The sequence below is a fragment of the Erithacus rubecula genome (genome assembly GCF_903797595.1).
Source record: "Erithacus rubecula genome assembly, chromosome: 4".
Classification (NCBI taxonomy): domain Eukaryota; kingdom Metazoa; phylum Chordata; class Aves; order Passeriformes; family Muscicapidae; genus Erithacus; species Erithacus rubecula.
The window spans coordinates 9,740,043-9,756,353 of record NC_136686.1 but is presented as its reverse complement, the minus strand read 5'-3'; the positions used below and the strand labels follow the sequence as shown (position 1 = coordinate 9,756,353).

Genomic DNA, 16,311 nt, shown 5'->3' with positions numbered 1-16,311 from the left:
ATACTCTGTGGGAATAAGGAGAAAGGGGGATGTATCAGCAGCAATGGAAACAAATCCCAGCCTTTAGATTAAAAGCCTGAGCTGTGTTATCCAAGTAGAGAACAATGATCTGGAACTATTTCTTCTAACTACTGCTTTTGCATCCATTTTCTCCCTTATGAAGGTGCCTACACCACATGGCTACTTGAATCCACTTTTAAATGGACCCTCAGAGAAGACTATTGAACTGCTTATCTTAGAGTTAGCTCTCCTCTGGTGAAATATTTGCGTTTTGCATGACATAAGTAAATATCAGAACAAAAGAAATAGATGAGGGAATTAATAACATATATATAAATTTTAAAAAGATCTGTGTTTCAGGTCCTGAACTTGAAACAATCCCAAAAGACAAGCAGGAAGTCCCGGGCTAGATGAGCCTGTTGGTTGGGGTGCAGGTGGGATCTGAAATGGGGGGTGCTGGATGAGCTCTGTGCTGTGGGAGAGAACACCGCCATGATTTGAAAGGATTGATTCCTCATTTCTGGAAAGGAAGAGTTTGAGTATCTTCATGGCTGCAGATCTTGAGAGGAAAGGCAGCTGAAATGGCACAGACTCATCCAGCTGAGATGGGTCCCCACACAGCCTGGGTACCACAATTTAACAAAGTTTCACTTCCCTCATCCCCTCCTCCCGTGGATTTTGGGCTTGTGCAGAGCTGGGTGTTCCTTGCAGTTCCATGGTTTCCAGAAGAGCCTGCAGCAGCCATGGGTGGTGACTGGAGCAGGTCTTGAGAGCAGCAGGTTCAGGCCAGAGCTTCCCACCTTAGCCTTTCCTCCTACTCACCTACTTGGATCCTTGCTCAAAGTGCTGCTTCAGCTCCTCACGTCCCCTCCCATTGTGGGGGCAGTGGGATCCAGAGACCTCACAGCTTGTGAAAATGTCTCATTTTCTTTGGGGGATCTCCCTCTCATCTTGCATGGAAATGCCAGCTGGCAGGGACCAGCTGAGGACTGGGAATTCCCTCCATGGCTGAGCACCTGGGGCCAAGATTCAGTGCCTACCCTCTACTGCCCTGGGGTCCTGCCAACACCACTGTTGGTGGGGTTGTGCTGTGAACCCCACCTGGGAGCTACACTAGTATTAAACAAACCCCCACTTTGTCCCTCCTATATTACTAATTTAATCTGAGGCACTTCCCAGGCCTAGCTAAAACCTTGCCCAAGAGGAGCATTCACCCCCTGAGGGAGAAAGTGAAAATGTGCAGGTGGAAATGGTGATGGCGGAAAAAATATGACTTCAAAGAAGATCTTAAGAGTTTTGTTTGGGCCTAGATTTTAAGAAGTTAGCTTGAAGCTTGGAGTAATGTGATTAGTTTCAAATGATCTCTTAGGGACAAGCACACTGCTTCTTTGAATTGAAAGTACCTTTGAGTACTCAAAGTACTTAAAGCACCTTTGAGCCTTGTGAGTATCTCAGTCTGTCTGGCAGAGGGAATCCCATCCCCTGCCAGCACTCTGATGGGGCACTGCCACAGAAATCACCTAGCTCACCTTCCCTCATTCCCTCTGCTGTCACAAACATTAGCATGGCTCTGTGCTGACACAGATTGGGGAAGTAGTCCTGTGGTTACTACTGAGTTTAGCATCTTCTTTCCTTCCTCAGAAAAGGCCACTTTTTGACCTCCCTTTTTCCCAGTGATGAAAGTGCAACAATATGTAACAGTGCTGCAAAATCATCTGGATTATTTCCCTTGCACAATCCTTTTATTTTTGTTAATTTATTTTCTTACATTTCTGTTTCATTTTAAAGGCCTTGCTTAAAGTTGAGATGAGAATAAATAGCAAAGGATGGAAACTTTGGCTTTGTGGCATTACAGCTGTGGAGGGGATGGTGCAACAAATTGTAATGTTGAACTCTGCCCTCCTGGGGCCAGGAGCTCAGCTAGGGGCTGCTTTTGGCCCCAAAGTCCATCCCCTTGGTGTGTGCCCATCTGCAGGACATGCCATGCTGCCCACTCCTCCTCCAGGATTTTGGGGAGCTCTGTCAGGCCATGGGGCACAAGGGCTTGCGACAACTCGCTTGTGCAATGCAGGCTGTGTCTGCTTGCTGCTGCCAGATTGTGGAAATCTGCAAATAATTGCAAAGTCTGCCAGTTTAATTGGATTGTGGTGTATTTGTACAGATGGGTGAAGTCTTCCAGGCCATTATTTTCCAGAGTGACTTAGCAGTCTCTCAGCTTTAAGGTACTCAATATGTGAGGACATGGAAGTTTTTTTTTAAGAGAAGCACCTCCAAACTGAAGTAATCCAAACCATCAGTCACCCAGAAATCCCTTGTTACAGAGACCTTGAGATGGGGGATCTTTCACAGTAGCTTGATGTAAGCCAAGCTAAATTCATAAAAATAATACAAGACATCTTAACACATCATTTGTTCAGCAGAAAAATCCAGTGTGAGTGTGTATGTGTGCAGGCATTTTTCAGGAAGTATAATGAATAAATGAATATTTGTAAAACAAAAGGAGGAGGAAAAGAAGGACATTTTATTTCATGTGCGAGTCAGCCGTTGTTTGTTGTTGTTGTGTTTTTTTGTTTTTTTTGTTTTTTTTTTTTTTTATTTAATGAGGTACAAAATGTTACTATGGAACATTGTCCCTGTGTGCTCTGGCCCTTTTCCAGGCCTAGAGTTCAGTACTTACTGGGGAAAAGAAAGCCTCCTACTTGACTGAAAGATAGGCTGTTATCGCTTGTTAGAGGTCAGAAAGGAAAAGAATCAAATTACTTATTAATTAAATACAAACTCTGTAAAATTGCTCAGAAGTAACTAGCCCCCTAGGCCCAAGCTACAGATGCCGAATACCTGAATGTACCAAAAAACCCCCCCAGTTTATTAGCACTTCCATTAGCTTTTTCTACCAGGAATTCTCAGGGAGACAAGAAAGCTGGAGATGATGCTGCTGTTCTTACCAATAGATTCCACTAAATCACCCTTACAAAAATCTGCAATTTGTAAGGAGAAATAAATGGCAATTTAAAAACATTGTAACAGAAGCAGTAAGACCAACTTAAAATCATTTCACTAAAATCAAAACATTTTTCTCAGGCAGCAAAATGATCAGGTACATGATATTATGTAACTACTTTTGAGAATGTGACCTTGGAGGTCTGCATGACTGTAATGAAGTGGAGGTGACCTAGTGCTAAAGTCACTCTTGAAACCAGGACTTCAGTAGCTTTGAACCTGACCTATATGGCTTTGGAAAGTCTTCCCAAACACTTCTCCAGATCATATGTCCAGAGTTGAAGTCAGCTTCTCCCTTGTGTAGCCAAAGTGGAACTCAGCTCCTGGTGTGAGCACTCATCACTGTTCTGCTGTGTCAATTAGCTTTTGTTTTAAATCTCCTGGTCCTGAAGCCATGCTGCTGCCAGAATCCTTCAATCTTTCTTTCTCAGCAGAATGAGTGTCTGATTTCTCAAAAGAGCAGAAGAAACTATGAAGAACCCCAATTTTTTTTTTTTTTAAACCCAGCATTATGAAATCCCTGAAGTCACTTTGCACCCTTTGAGCCATTAGATCCCACTCTTCCTCTTCCCACCAGGCTTCTTGCCAACCACCCTCTAGAGCATTGCAGACAGGTTCTCAAAGGTGCTTACACACCTGAATGGCTTGGAGGAGCCGGCCCTGACCTCTCAAAAGGATTAACTTGGCCTGTTGGGTGATTGACCAGCCTCTTCTGCCTGCTGAGAGTTGGAGGTTTTGTTTCTAACTCTGGAGCTGAGCACACCAACCACACCAGAGCAAGGCAATCCCAAGGCAGGGTCCAGCCAGGTCTCACAGTTTGCTCTGAAGACTTGCAAGAAAGGGCTCCCTGCTGGCCTGGGGAGCTCTGGTTGTGCTCAGGTTCTTCAGCCCCCCCTGAAACAATAGAGTGCTGTAGGCTCAAAAAGACACCCACAGGACAGATAGTCAGGTTAATTTTTGGTAGTTTTCATTGGTTTTGAAGGGCAAAGGAGAGGTTGACCATGGCTTGAGGGTGCTGGAGGCCACCAGAAACAGAATAACTTCTTCAAGGACATTGTTATAGAGATCCAAGGAAAAAATTTTGAGTCAGACCATAGCTTTTGCTGCTTTTGTGATTTCCCATCTGTCTTTTGCAGGCTTGGGATGGGGAACAACAGAAGAAAAAGAGAATTGCCAGGGCCTCTCACAGTATTAGTTGTTTTGTTGCTGTCATTCAAGTCAGTTCTTAAATATAAACAACGATATTTGCAATTACATCTTTGTCCTTTGCAAAATTCTTGAGTGGAAGTTGTTCTCAAAAGCCTTTCAAACTAGAGAAAACAAAGTGACAAATCCTTTAAAGTGATGCTTTCAGGTACTCTTTGAATAGATGCCCCAGTTTAGCTGCTGGCAGCCAGAACAAAGGGAGTAACCAAGCAGCTTGTGAGAGTCAAAATCACAGCAGATTAGGCCTCTGCTCAGAGAAACTTTTAACTCCTTACAAGGGAAACCCAGAACAAGTGCTAGTAAATAAAAGGCCTCTCTTTTCCTATCTTTCTCATAAGCCACTGAAATCACAGCCAGAGTGCATTTTGCAATAGACTGGCTTCAGTGAAATAATGTTTGCTTTTTGACTTGCCAGCTTGCTGTATTTTTTTAGGCTTGGCTGGTTTAGGTCAGTCATGACCAGGGTCAGGAGCACTGATGCAGCCCATTGGTAACTGGGCTCAGGAGGCTCTTGCCCTGGGAGGGCGATCCTGGTGGGCATGGCTGGAAGGATGGTGGTGGAGCACTCCAGGGCCTGGAGTGACAGGAAAGGGGAATTGCTTCACACTGGCAGAGAGCAGGTTTAGATTGGGTATGAGGAAGAAAATATTCCTGAGAAGGGTGCTGAGGCCCTGGCACAGGTTTCCCAGAGCAGTTGTGGCTGCCCCATCCCTGGCAGTGTTCCAGGCCAGGCTGGATGGGGCTCTGAGCAACCTGGAATAGTGGAAGGTGTCTCTGCCCATGGCAGAAGGGTGGAAAACTGGGTGACATTTAAGGTCCCTTCCAACCCAAGCCATTCTGTGATTTTGTGATTCTCTGAAATGCCTGTCACTTACCTTGTAACTATTTTCCCATTGCCAGATGCTTGCAGAATCCACTTCCAATCTTCCTCTGTCATAACATCCCATTACTGTAGGTTAATGCCCTGGATTTTGCATCCTGGAGCTGTACACAGGCTGGTTGACACAAACAAGATGTGGTACTGTGCAAACAGAGCATTTCCAACAGCTAAAAGTCTAAACAGATTAGGAAAAGGGTGAGGGAAGAAATGGAGGTGCCAAGAGTTGCAGCAATGTGCAGTGACATGGCCAAGGGAAGCCAGAACCAAAACTCAGATCCCAAGCCCTGATAGTAATCTGTTACTGAATGCCATCATTTTGGTATGTGAGATGGGTCATCTTCCTTAAAGGGTTTAGAAAGTAGCCAGACCAGTTCCTCTGTTTATATAAGGAAGATGTTTGTAGACCTCTTGATCTTAAGGCAATTAATACAACCCACTAGGGAAAGAAAAAAAAAAAAAAAAAAAAAAAGGAAAAAAAAGAAAATTAAAAGAAAGACAAAAAGGAAAAAGGAACAACAAGAAAATGAAGAAAAGAAAAAAAAAGAAAGGAAAAAGAAAAATAAAAGTAAAAAAGAGAACTGGGCTAGATTCTCATGTAAACAGCACCCAGAATGCCTAAAATTCTAACAGATGCAGATGTTTTTATGTTGTGGTATTTTTTTGGTGAGCGGCCTCTTTGTGGTCAGTTGTAAGCATCACATTTACATAGTTCTGTATTTCTGAAAAAGCCTATTGCATGAAGCTGGGATCCTACCAAATGAAAACAAAACACAACACTAATGAAAAATAACAAGCTCTTCCAACAGTGTTCAGTAACTGTCTTAGAGGTTCTGGGAAAAAAAATTACCCAGGCACCGTATAATTTCATGCACTAAAAACGTTACACATTTCAGAGGAACATAGCATATGACACAGGGTGTTTTTATTTAATGAATGGCTGTAAGAAATGAGGCCAGCATCCCTTCTCACAGATGAATGCCTTGTGCCAAGAGCGTTGCTGTACAATGTGTCATCACTCGGGAACCTAAAGAATTGTACTTGAGAAAACATTGCTACAAAATATCATTCCCTTCCCAGAAAGGTTCACTTCAGGCTTTGTAAAAACAGGACAAGTCATTTCCACTGCACATAATTCTTCTGTTGGGAAACTTTCTTAAAGGCATAGGTGGCAGAGCAAGGGGCTGGAAAATTGTTTAATCTCTTAGTGACAATAATAGCTCCTGGTTATTGTTAATGCTCAGCTCTTGCTTTGGGCTTTTGATACTCAAAACTTTATAAACATGGAGCAGGTTAATCCTCTCCACACTCTGGAAAGGGAGAGGGGGAGAGGGGGAGAGGGGGAGAGGGGGAGAGGGGGAGAGGGAGAAGGAAGGGGAAGGAGAAGGGGAAGGGGAGGGAGAGAGGAGCAGAAGAAATATGGAAAGGAGAGGAAAGGAACTTTAGCTGCTATAAGAAGCCTCTAGTTAAGAATCTTATGTCAAAAATTTGCAATTCTAACAAAATGGTGTGGGTTATGTGATGTATTAAATGGGAAGTCTTACAGACATAAAGTTAAACTGGATTGAAAATTACTTTTTTTTTTTTTTTTTTTTTTTTTTTTACTGATTTAGGCCTCACCTCTACAACAGCAGTGTTTGCTGGGACAACTCAATATAATCACGTGTGAGTGTGTGTATTTATTTTTAGGGACTGTATATTAACATCCTCTTTCTTGTTCCTGGTTAGAAAAAGGAGAAGTTGGTTACCCAGAAAAGTGCATCTGTCACTGCTAGCTGTAGGACACTCCTGGCTTCACCTGTAGTTCAAGGGCAGTTTAAGCTTGCCCCTATTTTGCACTTCAAACAAAATGAAAAACAAAAATAAAATTGTCTGAGCCAGACCAGAAGAGTCTTCCATGAGACAAAATCAGGGAATATTGGAAGCACTGCTCCTTTAGCAAGACAAGGGAAGCTGGTGGCAAGCAGAGGGCTCCAAAGACAAGAAAGAATATTTTCAGTAATGAGTAACTTTCAGTATCTTCTGCAGGCATGACTGTAACCTGCCCTATGATTATAGCACAGAGAACGCATTTCTGACACAGTAAGTGCCTTTTAAAACAAATTTCATTAAGGACACCCCAAATCCCATTAAGGACACCCCCAATGGGATGGGAGCTGCCCAGGGACAGCTCAGGAGGGCCCTGGGGACGCTGCCAGCAGCAGGGCCAGGTCCCGGTACCGGCCTGATCTCTGTCCTTAGGCTCCCTCTAGAGTTCATTGCAAATGAGCAAAACGTCTCAAGCGCCACTGAAACAGGAGGGTAGCATCTCCTTGCCCCCCTAGCAGTGCTCTGGTCCTGGCCACTGCTGGATTATGTCCCAGAGCCTCTGTACACTGAAGTAGCTCTTGTCTTCCCTGCTGCTGAACCTCACCGGGCCCCAATGCAGCCCAGAAGGGAAGGGCTCCTGTTAAGTGAATATCATATGGTGAATACTTGGGGCCTGCACCTAAAATCTCAGGCAGGCTCACCCCACATCTCTTGAAGAAATCAGCATTTGGCCTGAAAAACTGAGGGATGGGGAAGCGACGCTGGCTCAGTAACAGCTGAGGTGGGTTAGGAGCAAACCTCCTCAAACCTCTTCAGATCTCCAGATGGGTCATGCCATATCCCTGCTCTCTTCATCCTCAGCTCTGGAGGACACATCCTGGTGGAGGAGCTCACGTATGATCCCCAATTCCCCCGCCGTTTGCAAGGGAATAAATAAAATCCCAAGCAGCCCAGATGCTTTGTGTGTGTGATTCGGATGGGCTTTGCTGGTTCGCTGGGCAGCCTTATAAAGTGCTGGGCAAGGAGGGTGGCCAAAAAAGAGGATGGGAGGCTTGCCTAAGCGATTCTGGAGGAAGGAAAAACAGCGAGCAGCTCCGCCAGCGGAAAAGCCCAAACAGGAGCGAGGAGAGGGGTAGAGGGAAGAGAGGGGACAGCGCGTCCCGAGCCTGCTAGAGGAGCCAGGACGTTCTTAGCCCAGACTCCCTACAAACACTCCTCCCTCCTTCCTGCTTCACTCTCCAAGTTTTGTTCGGGGTTTGGCGGTGTTGTTTGTTTTCCTTTCTTTCTCTAATCCGCTACCCCGATCTCCGAGCGGCCGCCCCTCCAGCGGGAGCGGGGCAGAGCCGGCTGCGGGAGGCTGGAGATCTGCTGCAGGCTCAGCTCTCCCTCGTCCCCACCCCGCAGCCCCATTGCTGTGCCCCTTTTTTGCAAGACGATGGCGCTCTGATCTTTCCACAGCTTCACTCCGGGACTTTTTGAGTATATTTTTTTCCTGTATTTTTTTTTCCCTCCACGCTTCACTGCTACTACGGGCGGGCGCCTGCCTCTGTCCCGATTTGCTGCAGCCATCGGGGGTGCCTGACTGTAAACAAAACACTTTAGATCATGGCAAGGTCGCTGCAGACACAGCCCTTTTTTTTTTTTTTTTTTTTTCCCTCTCTCTCTCTCTTTTTCTTTTTTTTTTTTTTTTTTTTTTTTTTTTTTTTTTTTTTTTTTTTTTTTTTTTTTTTTTTTTTCTTCCTTGCTCTACAGCCACAGCGATTTAAGGTGGCTCGTCGAGATCGCATGGAAGAGAGGGGGGACGAGCCGAGAGAGCCGAAAGAGCGGCGGCGACCAAACCCGGTCCCCGAGCACGCCCGCGGATGCTTCGGGGTTGCGGATGCTCCCACTCCGGGAAAGACACTCTGATTTTTTTAAATTTTTTATTATTATTATTTTTCTCGTTAATTTTATCCCTTTTCCTGAGGATTTGTCCCAGCGCGACCCCGACGTTTCCGGCGGCGCGGGTTGGGGGCTGCGCAGCCCCTGGAAAGACGCGTAGCTACCGCGGCTGCGAGGGTGCACCCCCCTCCCCTTTCCTCTCCCCAGCCCTCTGAGAGCCAGGCAGGCTGATAGAGGAGAAGGGATAGAGGGATAAACCAAGAGACAGACCACTCCTCTTTCATTTTCTCCGTGGCTTCCATCAGCGGCTTAAATTATTCGCGCCCCTCTTCTCCTCCCCCACCCCCACACCCCCCCTCCTCCGCCCCTTTGGATTTAATTATTCGTGCTCAATATACTTGTACGGCATCCAGGGACTCAGTCTCAGGCCCTTGTGCTCAGGGAAGTATAAACAGAACAACAACAACAAAAAACCCCAGAAGGTTCTTGTCCTAGAGTAACTTTTTTTTTTTTTTTTTTCTTTTTTCTTTTCCAAAGGCTTCAGATAAATCAATGCTCTCTTTTGCACTGCTGTCATGTTGCTGCTGCTTGACTCATGGGGCACAGAGTCTTTTCCAGTATTTGGAAACTCACACTCCCCACATTTTTTTTCTTTTTCCTAGTTTGTGCTTATACTCTGGTACACTGTCATAACAATACAGACAAGAGGGTTGCCTTTCCCTTGTGGATTAAAGAGACAAGCAGAGACTCCCAGGGAGCAGAGAATGGGAACTCCTCACCCAAGGACTCTGGGGTGGGACACTCAGCAGGTTACCAGCAGGGAAGCCCCCATGGGCAGGATGAGCCCTGGGCATCCTCAGACACTCTCTGCAGATCACTTTGTTACAACTCCCTTGTGTAGATCAACAAAACAAGCTCAGTGTCCCTACACCTGACAGAGAAAATGGAGCCTGAAATGGAGATTCCTTGCTGGTGGCAATGGAAGTCAAAGACAGGAAAACCTAGAGAAATGAAGATGAAATCCTGCAAATACAGCAGATGCAGGCCCCACTTTTTCCAGCTAATGGAGTTTTATCATGCACTTGCAACTTCAAAAAACATCTCAGGTCCTGCAGACATGTGAATATCAGCTTTAATTTTCTGCAAGTGAATTGCTGAAACTTGTGGTTTCTGAGAGGAGCTGGAAAACAAATTCCAAGTACTAAAATCCCCAGCATATAAATAAAAATAACATGGCTAATAATGTATTTCAACCTTGTGGTTTCTAAACTAATCTCTTTTTCTTTTTTTTTTTTTTTTGCCTGTACACATAATTTTTTTAAACTTGGGTCTGATGATACTGAAGGTGCTCTGCTGAGTGGTGTGACTAGAAGCTGGAAGCCTTGAATCTGATGATGGCCAGCAAAATGCTAGCCTGGGTTTGAGCACTGTGTGAATGTTGTGTCCTCTCTCCAGTATGCAAAATCTCCATGTCTTCGAGGCCAAATCTGCTGACTCTCATCTCAGCCAGTTAAACCCAATTGTATTAACCCCTACCTTGCTGAGATAGCTTGCTTCTTGTGTACCCCACTCACACTCCCACCCCGAAGTTTGGACAAAGGAGACCTGGCCAGACGTATTGGTTTGAGGAGCCTTCAGGGCCATCCAAGGATTCAGGCACAGGATCTGGGCACCTGGAAGCACTGTAACGTTTAGTGCCTGAGAAAATCCAGTGTCACACAACATATTTAGGGGCTGCCCCGCCTGGTGAAGGAAAATGATTGTGGAAAGGGCTGGAGAAAACGGGGCCAGAGAGGATGGCACGATTGCTCTTCTGTCCTCCACACCTGCTCTGACTATCCGAGGAAGTTGCTTAGAAAAATCCCTGGCTGTGACTCTTTGCTCATTTAGTGTTTCGAGCGCACAACTAGGACAAACCCCAATGGTACTTTTTTTTTTTTCTTTCCCCGGGTTGCTGACATCTGAAATCCCAGCAGAGGTTATTTCAGACGTTTCTTAAACTAGCCCTTTCTCTGCCGAGAGGGCAGGAACTCGTCTTGGCACTGGGAGCCAGCAGCCCATCTGGGCCGGCAGTGGGGTCAGGGTGCCGCGGGTCAGGGTACTGGTCCCTGCGGTGGCCAGCCTGCCCACTAGCCCCGAGCTCACCCCCAGCCCCGGACCTCGGCGGGGACGTGTCGCCAGAGCCCTACCCGGGCAAACCAGAGCGGTGGGACGCTGCTGTCACACACGGCTCTGGCTCTACATCATCCGTGACCATTCCTCAGCCGCTCGGGCGGGATGGGGTGGGTGTTTTTGTGCGGTGGCACAAACCCGCCGGGCTTTGCCGGCTTTACAGAGGGCTGAGGATAGCGGGCTCGGCGGTGCCGTCCCCTTGGCTTTCCCCTCGCTTTCCCTAGTTCCCAGGCTGGGCTCGCCGCAGCCCGGCCGGCTCGCCCCGTCCCACCTTTAGAGCCGGCGGCGGCGGCGGGGCAGGGCCGGGCGGACGGGGCGGTGCCCGCCGCCCTAACCAATCCCTTGGCCGCTCTGTTTTAAATAGACTCTTCCTGTCAATCATTTTCTTCTTCGTCAGCCTCCCTTCAATCGCCATATTGCAGCGAGAAAAGGCCTTGTTTTTTTCCGTCTCGCTTTTACTACGCGGCGGCGGTGCGGACGGCAGGGGCATCATCGGCACCGGCACCAGCGCCATCGCCAGCAGCGGCGGACCGGCACCGCGGGGGCAGCGCCGCGCTCCGCTCCTCACCCGCCCGGGGCTCCCCGGCGGCGGCAGCGGCGGCTCTCGGGGCTCATCCCCGGGCCGGCGCTTATGCAAGGGCGCCTCCTCGCCCCTTCTCCGCGGGCCGAGGGCGAGCGGGGCCGAGGCGGGGCCGCAGCGCGGAGCAGCGCGGAGCGGAGGCGCGGAGCGGAGCCGCCGGGCAATAAAGGGCGGCGGAGAGGCGGCGTCGGCCGCGGAGAGCGAGCAGCGAGCACAACAAGCGGCGCCCGGAGCCGCAGCGTGCGGGGAGATGTCAAACGTCCGCATTTCTAATGGGAGCCCTACCCTGGAGCGCATGGAGGCCAGGCAGTCGGAGTACCCGAAGCCATCAGCGTGTAGGAACCTCTTCGGGCCGGTGAACCACGAAGAGCTCAACAGGGAGCTGAAAAAACACCTGCAGGAGATGGAGGAGGCGTACCAGAGGAAGTGGAATTTCGATTTCCAGAATCACAGGCCGCTGGAAGGCAGGTACGAGTGGCAAGCCGTGGAGAAGGGGAGCTCGCCCGACTTCTACTTCAGACCCCCCCGGCTACGGAAAGCCGTCTGCAAGTCCGCCGGCCGCCAGACCTTGGATGTAAACGGGAATTGCCAAAGCGTGGTTTTTGTCGGTTCTCAGGGGATCTCAGAGGACACTCACTGTGTAGCTCAAAAGACTGATGTTTCAGAAAATCAGACGGACTTAGCAGAGCAGTGCACTGCCCAGAGGAAAAGACCCGCGGCCGATGGTAAAGTACCCCACGACTCTGCCCCGCGTCCCACTCATGTCAGCGCCGGGGCTCCGGCCCCTCCGCCCCTGCCACGCGTGGCACCGGCTCGGTGTGTCCCCCCCCGCCCCCTTTCCCCTAAAAAAGCTCGGCTAGTGTTTACAGTCCCGGGGGGCCCGCCTAGAGTGGGAGCCGGTAGATGATTTGCAGGGAAGAGCCCTCAGACGCGGGTCAGATCCCCCGACCCCTCGCCGCCCCACTGCGGGGACCCGGGCTCCTGCCCAGGTGGGAGGAGGTTCACAGAGCTCAGCAAAAGACGAATATGGATTTAAGCCGAAAAGGGGGAACTTGGATCCCCTACCTAGGGAGAAGCCCATCTCTCCACCCCCTGCTCGCTTCACGCAGCCGATACTTGCAATGGGGATCCGGGAATATTCCCCGCTCGGCTCCATCCATCCCCCCCTGGATGCCGAGCAAACATCTGGAAGGAAAATATTTTAATATCTTTTCCCCCCCTCCCCTGCCCCCCTCGTTTTCAATTTTCCCCTCCTAGATTCCTCTCCTCAAAATAAAAGAGCCAACACAACAGAAGAAGAGGTTTCAGAAGACTCCCCCAGTGCCAGTTCAGTGGAGCAAACACCCAAGAAATCAAGCCCGGGAAGACATCAAACGTAAAGCGTTTAGGTCAGTTCCCCTTAGGATCTGGCATTAGGATGCAAGTAAGGGAATGAAGGGGTGACTGAGTGTCCGTTCCGCGTCTCTAGGGGTGGGGAGGGGGCTTCGAACCCCCCTGGGCTCGCCCGGGGCTGTTTTCTCCGAAGGGTGGCTTTTACCGAGCGCTCGGGAATGGGTGTGTGTCGGAGGGTGGGGAGTGGGAGGCGCAGGGCTTGAACAGAACAAAACAAGGAGCGAAGCCCAGGCAGCGTCAGGGGGCTGGGGCAGGGGCTGCGGTGGGACTGACCCTGCCTTCCCGCGGGATGGATACCGGGGGCAGGGGCGGCCCTTGCCCAGGGACCCCGCGGGTGCGCGGACGGAGCGGGAATGCGGCTGGCGCATCTTGTCAGATGCCAGGGGATTTCGGGGGGCTTCCCCTGGCCCCCGCCCCGGGGCTTTTGCACCTCCAGTGCCAGCCGTGCCGTCGCACGTCGCGGGGCCACCTCCCGCTGCGGGAGAAATAAGAAGTTGGGTTTAAGGGGAATCCGGGCACTTTCTCAAAATCCGAGCAATGCAAGGTTGTTTTGTTTTTGTTCCCCCCCCCCCCCCCCCCCATTTTTTTTTTGTTTCAGTTGTTTTGGTTTGGTTTTGGAGGCTGGCAGGGGGAAGGCAGCGGGTTAATGGGAGGCTGGGTTGTGCAGCTTTTTTTTTCTTTTCTTGCTTTTTTTTTTCCCTTCTCCCCTACTCCCTTTTTGTTGTTTTGTTTTACGGCAAGGGCTGGTGAGGGGAGAGCTGGTAAAAATTGCGCCGGCGGTTAGGGAGCCGAGGTTAGGAGCGAGGTTGACAAAAAAAAAAAACCAAAAAAACCAACCCGATTTGCGATTGTACAGAGAGAGAGATTAAGCTGTAAAGCAGAAGTTGCAACAAATTAGTCCCGCTGGGGTGAGCCGTGGCCGAGCGCGGCCATGCGAATGCCGCTACTCCCGCCCGCTTTCGGGGCTGGGCGCACGGGAGGGGTCCCGCCGAGGGATGGAGGGGCCGGGGCCGCGGGGAGCGGTGCGGGAGCTCGGCCCGGCCCGGCGGGAGCGGGGGGCGCCGGGGGCCCCGCCCGGGCTGGGCCCGCCCGCCCCGGGGATGCGGTGTCGGTTTGAACCGGTTGCGCCTCGGATCGCGTTTCTTGTAGATGTTTTCTAATCGCTTTCCCCCGTCGTCTTCTTCTATTTTTTTAAATTATTTTAAATTTTTTCCCCTTCATTATTCCCGTTGCAGAGCGGAGGATGTGCGCGTCCTCGTTCGTCGGGTGCGGCGAGCAGCGATGAAGCGAGGAAGATGTAAAGTTGTAATGGGAAAGGAAAACAAAAATACATATCGACGATCTCCGGGGGATGGAGGTCCTGTACAAGCACTGAAAAAAAAAAAAAAAAAAAAAAAAAAAAAACAACAGCAACAAAACAACAGCAACAAAAAGCAAACAATAACACTAAATTTTAGGCACTCTTAAAAGACCTGCCTCTAAAAGCATTGGATGTAGCATTGTGCAATTAGGTGTTTCCTTATTTGCTTCATTGTACTACCTGTGTATATAGTTTTTACCTTATGTAGCACATAAAACTTGTTGGGAGGGGGGAGGGACTGGAAGAGGGTGACCATTGGAACTTGCTTTCACAATCTAGCAAGCAAAGAAATCTATGAAGAGAAGCAGTGTAGGTTTTTTATTACTTAAAGATGTATTGTCCCTTTAAGTGGGTCCACAGTGTTTTTTCTCTCTTTTAAAATTTTTTTTTTAGAATTTTTAATTTTTTTTTAAATGTATCATCGTGGTAACTGTTCAGAGCAGATTATTGTGAAATTTCTTTCTACGGCATTAAGCTGAAGAGGTGGGAGCTGTGATGATTCCGTTATGTAGTAGCAAAAGTTCCCCACTGCCCTCCCCCGCCCCAAATCCATATACCAAAACTCATAGCCTGTAAAAAGTTGTTTAAAATCATCCCACCTGATTACACTGCCTGATTTTTAATTTTTTTAAACCTCATCTGGAAGGTTTTTGCTCTGAATCTGGAATATTGTTGTTTTCTGATCTGACCCACTTCCTGAAGTGTTTGTGTGTGAGAGGAAAAGGGATACTACATCTTTAAACAGTATTTCTACGTTGCCTGTGTACTTGTATGTAAAAATAAAAAAAAAAAGTTTGAAGTGTACCTGTGTACATAACTCTGTAAAGACACTGAGAAATTATACTAACTTATTTAAAATGTTAAAAGATTTTTTTTTAATCTAGAAGACAATATTTTTTTCCCCATAAAGCCAAAGTGGCATGTTTTTGTGCATTTGTAAATGCTCTATTTGGTAGACTTTTCAGAGGGTTTTTTCAGTTTGTTTTTTCTCTTTTTTCTTTTTTTTTTTTTTTTTCCTTTTTTCTCATAATTAATATGGCTGTGCTTAAAAGATTGCAGACTGAGCCAATTAAATTTTTTTTTTTTTGTAATGTGTGGGGAAAAAAAATCCAGATTGATATTGTTTCACATCAAGCAATCAATAAAGAAAACTGCCATATATAAGAAATATGGTCTTCATTAGTGTGTGTTTCAACCTCCCTCAGCCTGGCACAGGAGGAAATAAGACTGCAAGAAATAACAGCAGTTTTCCTTTGAGTATCCATCTCTTCACTGGTCTCTGGTGCAGGTGAAAGTAAAGGATGCAGCACCCTTAGTGCAGCGATGCCATTTCTTCATGGAAAGGTGCTCAGGCGTTGGAACGAACTGCCCCGGGCAGTGGTGGAGTGACCATCCCGGGAGGGATTTCAAAGACCTGTGGATGTGGCACTTGAGAACAGCGTTTAGTGCTGGGTGTGTACAGCTGGATTCAAAAAAAGAGGTCTTTTCCAGCATAAATGGTTCTGAGTGTCCTCTGTGATAGCTGGGAATAATGTGCTCTTTTGGTGCAGAAGAGTGGAATTCCCCGAGTCGTAAGGTTTTCGGGGTGGGGTTGTTTTTGGTTTTGGTTTTTTTTGGTTTTTTTTTTTTTTTTTTTTTTTTTTGTGAGAGAAGAGGTATTTCGAGGTATTTCTTGCACTGAGTCCTCTGACTCCTAATGCTTCAAACTCGAACCCCGAAAAGCACTTCCCGGGCCGCCGTCGGACAGGCAGCTCATCCCCGGTGTCGTGCCCCGTCCCTCGCTGCCGGGGCCGCGCCGCTGCCCGGAGCCCCGGGGCATCTTCCCCGCTCGTGGTTATCAAAGATGGCGCCTCGCACGCCCCGGGTCCGGCAGATGCTGGCGGAGGCACCGGCCGCACTCGGCCGGGGATGCGCAGGGCCGGGCAGAGGGAGGGACGGCAGCGCAGGCGGCAGCAGGGGATGCCCGCGGTGCGGGGCACGGCGGGGGCTGGCCGGCCGGCCCTGCCCGCCACGCCCGCCAAGGTGCGAGCGGCC

At 48.7% G+C, this 16,311-nt stretch overlaps 1 protein-coding gene across 1 annotated transcript; it reads left to right on the top strand.

Moving 5' to 3' along the window:
• The first annotated feature begins 11,318 nt into the window (after positions 1-11,318).
• CDKN1B (cyclin dependent kinase inhibitor 1B) lies at positions 11,319-14,355 on the top strand. The gene is made up of 3 exons (XM_079305055.1): positions 11,319-12,250; positions 12,783-12,913; positions 14,153-14,355. The coding sequence occupies exons 1-2, from the start codon at positions 11,776-11,778 to the stop codon at positions 12,902-12,904; spliced, it is 597 nt and encodes a 198-aa protein (XP_079161181.1). The 5' UTR covers positions 11,319-11,775; the 3' UTR covers positions 12,905-12,913; positions 14,153-14,355.
• The last annotated feature ends 1,956 nt before the right edge of the window (positions 14,356-16,311 follow it).

Excerpts from the sequence above, each read along its gene's own strand:
- CDKN1B (XM_079305055.1), top strand. The coding sequence starts at position 11,776 with ATGTCAAACGTCCGCATTTCTAATGGGAGCCCTACCCTGGAGCGCATG. Across the intron at positions 12,251-12,782 it reads GAAAAGACCCGCGGCCGATG|ATTCCTCTCCTCAAAATAAA; the intron begins GTAAAGTACCCC and ends TTCCCCTCCTAG.